Source organism: Arachis duranensis, chromosome 5 (assembly GCF_000817695.3).
Source record: "Arachis duranensis cultivar V14167 chromosome 5, aradu.V14167.gnm2.J7QH, whole genome shotgun sequence".
Classification (NCBI taxonomy): Eukaryota; Viridiplantae; Streptophyta; class Magnoliopsida; order Fabales; family Fabaceae; genus Arachis; species Arachis duranensis.
Genome location: NC_029776.3, coordinates 18,700,127 through 18,704,696, shown reverse-complemented (window position 1 = coordinate 18,704,696; position 4,570 = coordinate 18,700,127). Strand labels below are relative to the sequence as shown.

Below are 4,570 nucleotides of genomic sequence, written 5' to 3'. Positions count from 1 at the left end.
GTGCGACGGCGGCGCAAGGTAAGACGGCGGTGCAAGGCTGAGACGCGCTACCGATAGAGCATTTGGAGGGGATGTGCGTGGAGGTGTGGGGAAGAAACACGGGAAATGAGGAAGAGCTCGTTTGGTCAAATCTTTATTCTAATATTTCCGACAGAAAGTTTTAAATTACAGACGAATTTTTCGTCTGTAACCATTTTTCACGGAAAAAATTAATTTTCTGACGGTAATTTAAGCTAATTCATTTTTTTGTTTTCTGACAAAAAATTCCTTTGAAATTCCGTCTGTATTTTCGTGGGATAAAATCCGTCAGAAATATCCGTCTGTAATAACTAGTTTTCTAGTAGTGATTTGACATTTCACATTGCATAGATAAGGCCAAAACTCAAAGAAAACACAATTATCCAAGGCAAACTTAGCTATGCTTATTAAATTTTTTGAAATGTTGGGAACATGGAGCATGTTTTGCAGTCTAAATGGTCTGTTTTGATAGAGATGCATGCAATATAGAATTTCCAATATGTGTAATTTTCATACCTTGGCCATTACCACCATATACCTGTTGTGATCCATCATATTCTAATCCTGTGTTGAGGTTACTCTGGTCGAAGGTAATATGGTGTGAAGCTCTGGAGTCCGGATACCAGTCGGCATCAGGCACTGCAGAGGGCAAGGCAAGGTAGGCCTGAGGACTTGGAGCAGCAGGCTGTTGAGGGCTAGATTGTGGCGTGTGATGTTACAGTTGTCCGCCGTTGTTGAATGCCATGGAAGGAGGAGGTGTAGCATTGAGAGGTTGGAATTGTGGATTAGTGTAGCTCTGGTCAAAGCGATGGTAGCATTGCAACACAATGTGTCCTATCTTCCCACACACTTGGCATTGAGGCCGATTACCTTGCCACCATGAGGATCTGCTGCCTCCGCCTCTGAACCCTCTGGTACGTCCACCTCTAAAGCCTCCTCTAAAATTGTTGGAATTATTGTTGAAGTTGTAGGAGTTGTTCTTAGGTGCATCACTTTTTTGCGTTAGATTTGCTTGAACAGATCCAAGATCTACTTTCCTAAATCTTTCAAGCAATTCTTTCTGTGTTTGTAGTTGAGATTCAAATTCACTTTCGAACAACTGATCTATTCTTCCATTAGTTACTGTGATGAAGGTACTGTACTCTTCACCTAGTCCACCGAGCGTTGCCTCAATGTAATCCTCCGTGGACAGTGGTGCTCCAAGCGCGTTGAGAGAATCAGCAACCTGATTAATTTTTGCCATGTATTCTGAGACTGAGGAGCTATGCTTCTTGAGTGTCTTCAGTTGTACCTTCAACTGCATGATCTTTGACTTCACACGCGCAACAAAATAATCTTCAAGTGCATTCCAGATTTGGTAAGCAAATTCAAATTCAACCACACGATTGACGAAGGTTGCTTCCATAGATGACATGAGCCAAGCCACTAGGCATTGATCTTGTGCCTCCCAATCAGTGTATGATGGAGTCTCTGATGCAGATCCAATTTTCGAGTTGAGTTTTGACGGAATTTTTTGTGGATCCAAGTGATTTTGTAACTTGTTCATTTTGATGCATGCTAGGGCCTACTTCCTCCAGGCTTTGAAATTATGCTCGTTATGCTTGATTGACGAGAACGCAGCGAACGTATTCTGGTTGAAGAAACACGTTGGAGTTCTTGAAGCGGTACTTTCATGGCTTTTGATAGGATTGGATTCAGGTTCCATGGATCATACAGCTCTGATACCATGCAAGGTATCAGAAACTGTTGAAGAAACAGAGAGAGAAGTGAGTAGAAGAAGAAATAGAATGAGGAATTATTAGATCTGAAATCTTTTCACATTGAAAAATCACACACGGGTTCTTTACATTGCAGAGTACTTATACACAGCTTTGATGAGCTGGAGAGTTAGTTACCAACAACAAGTTTCTACCTCTTCTAATCTCTAGCTGCCTTTCTGTTTTGGATGCTGAGTCAGCTTTCATATTTCTCTAACTGCACTTACATCAACCCTGCTACTTCATGGGTTTGCTATCTTGATTTCTTACAGCCACCCGGAGTTTGGTTCTGAGCTGCACAAACTGTGGTGCTGAGAGGGGCTTGGTCAATGTGTCAGCAATTTGGTCCTGAGCTGGGATATGCTGGATAGTGATCTTCTTTTGGGTGACATAGTCTCGAACAAAATGGAGGTTCAACTCAAAGTGTTTGCTCTTGTTGTACAGCACAGGGTTGGCAGCTAGTAGGATTGCACTTTGGCTGTCACAGTACAGACTTGGTATGGCTGTGCATATAACATGCATCTCAGCAAGGAGATTTTGGATCTATATGATTTCTGTGAGCCCTGCAGCAAGACTTCGGTACTCTGCTTCCGTTGAACTCTTGAAAACTACTGGTTGCTTTCGGTTGGACCAAGAGACAAGATTTAGTCCTAGGTACACACAAAATTCACTGGTTGATTTTCTGTCATCCACATCACTTCCCCAGTCCGAGTCACAAAATCTATAGAGCCTACAATCTTTCGATTTTTGAAAGCGAAGATCATGGTGGACTGTCCTAGCAAGATAGCGTAAAATTTGCTTTGCGGCCTTCCAATGGGTTTCAAGAGGACAATGCATGAACTGAGAGACCTTGTTGACGGCGTAGGAGATCTCAGGACGTGTGATTGTAGCATATCGGAGCCCTCCAACAAGAGACCGATACAGAGCCGGCTTAGAGAAGGGTTCCCCTCCATGGGATGAGAATTTTAAACTAGAGGTCAAGGGAGTAGGCATTGGTTTTGCATTGGGCATTCCAGCCTTGTACAAAAGGTCTATGACATATTTGGTTTGTGAAAGGTGAATTTCAGCATCATGGTCTCTCACCACTTCAATGCCCAAAAATAGCTCATCTCACCAAGGTCTTTGAGAGAGAAGGTAGAGTGTAATTGCTTCATCTGGTTCTGAATTTCAGAGTTCGAAGAGTCAGTGATTAGAATGTCATCAACATACACGAGGATGAGAGTAGATGAGGTGGCAGTGAGCTTGGTAAAGAGAGTAGTGTCGGATCTGGTGTTCTGAACGCCAAATGAGTGAAGAGTATGTTTAAGTTTTGTGAACTTGTCTGGTTATCTAACATTTCACATTGCATCGATAAGGTCAAAACTCAAAGAAAACACAATCTAACTGTACTTACAAAATAAACTCATAAATTCTATATTAGTGGTGGAAAATGATGCTGTACTATTATTTATGGTATTTAAAAATTTTTCCTAAAAATATACTGAATTAAAAACATTCAATGCCTGTTTAAAAGTTTAATATTTTTTTTGTTAAATATTTTACAATAATTATTAATTTCTACCTATTATGCAAAATTTCTATTTATATGATTTATTTTTTATTATATCTAAACTAGATCTCATTAATAATTTTTCTTATAGATAAAATTTTTTTATTAATTGCATTTTAAGTTTTTAATTATATGTCAAAAGTAAATTTTTTTTATCTAAAGTTAATGTAAAAAAAATATATTCACATCAAGTTATCTTAGGGATGTCAATGGGGCGGGGTGGGGGCGGGGGATACCTTCCTGCTTCTCGTCCCCGCCCCCAGAATTAATCCCCATCTCTGTCCCGATCTCCGCTGTGGGGGGATAATTGTCCCTATTCCCATTTCCCGCGTTCCCGTATTCCCGCGGGGCCCCATTCCCCATCCCCTTATGTTTAATATTCATATAAAAATTATAGTAAAAAATATCAAAAAAATAAAAAACAAACTAGAAAATACTATTACAAACACACAAACATATCTTATCTAAGATTATAAGTCCACAAATACAACATAGTAAATTATAGTCCATAAAATAAAATCTTAAAATACAATTTTCATTCTAAAAAAAACAATAAGATATAGTTTTTAACATCAAGTGGAAACTGGAGAGAGTTGGGGCTGTGGGAGAGAACAACGTATGGTGCTGTGGGAGTTTTGCAGTTTGAACAAAGTGGAGATAGAAGAGAGTTGAAATTGGGAATAGAGAGTAGATGGCGCAGCAAACAACACAGTGAGCAGGAAAGACTGAATAATAGAGTTAGGGTTTTTTAACTGGTGAAATTGCTAAAAAAATCCCTATGTTAGAAATAAAGTAAGGTTGTTTAAGAAATTTCAAACATTCGGGGAATTATCGGGGATGGGGCGGGGATCCCCGCTCGAGTCTCCACGCTTGTCTCGGGGGAATTTTGCTCCCCATCTCCATCCCCACGGAGAAAATTCTCCACCGTTGGGGCCCCATTCGGGGCGGTCCCCGCGGGAATCCCCGCCTCCTGAGAATTTTTGACACCCCTAAATTATCTAGACTCATTTTTGGTAGATTACTAAAAATTTTTTAGGATCATTTTTGTTAGGCCTATAATCTGCCCTAATATTATTATTGTCGTAACATTGACAATAAAGACAATAATAATAATAATAATAATAATAATAATAATAATAATAATAATAATAATAATAATAATAATTTTAATAATCAAAATAATACTAATACTAATTATAACAATAATAATTATAATAAAAATATTATAATAATAACAGTATCGATA

General features: G+C 39.0%; 1 protein-coding gene across 1 annotated transcript; it reads right to left on the bottom strand.

Annotated features, from left to right (window-relative positions):
• Positions 1-2,318: 2,318 nt before the first annotated feature.
• Positions 2,319-3,687, bottom strand: LOC110281470 (uncharacterized mitochondrial protein AtMg00810-like). Its single transcript, XM_021143755.1, has 2 exons — positions 3,561-3,687; positions 2,319-2,806 (listed from the first exon to the last, which is right to left on the bottom strand). The coding sequence occupies exons 1-2, from the start codon at positions 3,685-3,687 to the stop codon at positions 2,319-2,321; spliced, it is 615 nt and encodes a 204-aa protein (XP_020999414.1).
• Between the last annotated feature and the right edge of the window lie 883 nt (positions 3,688-4,570).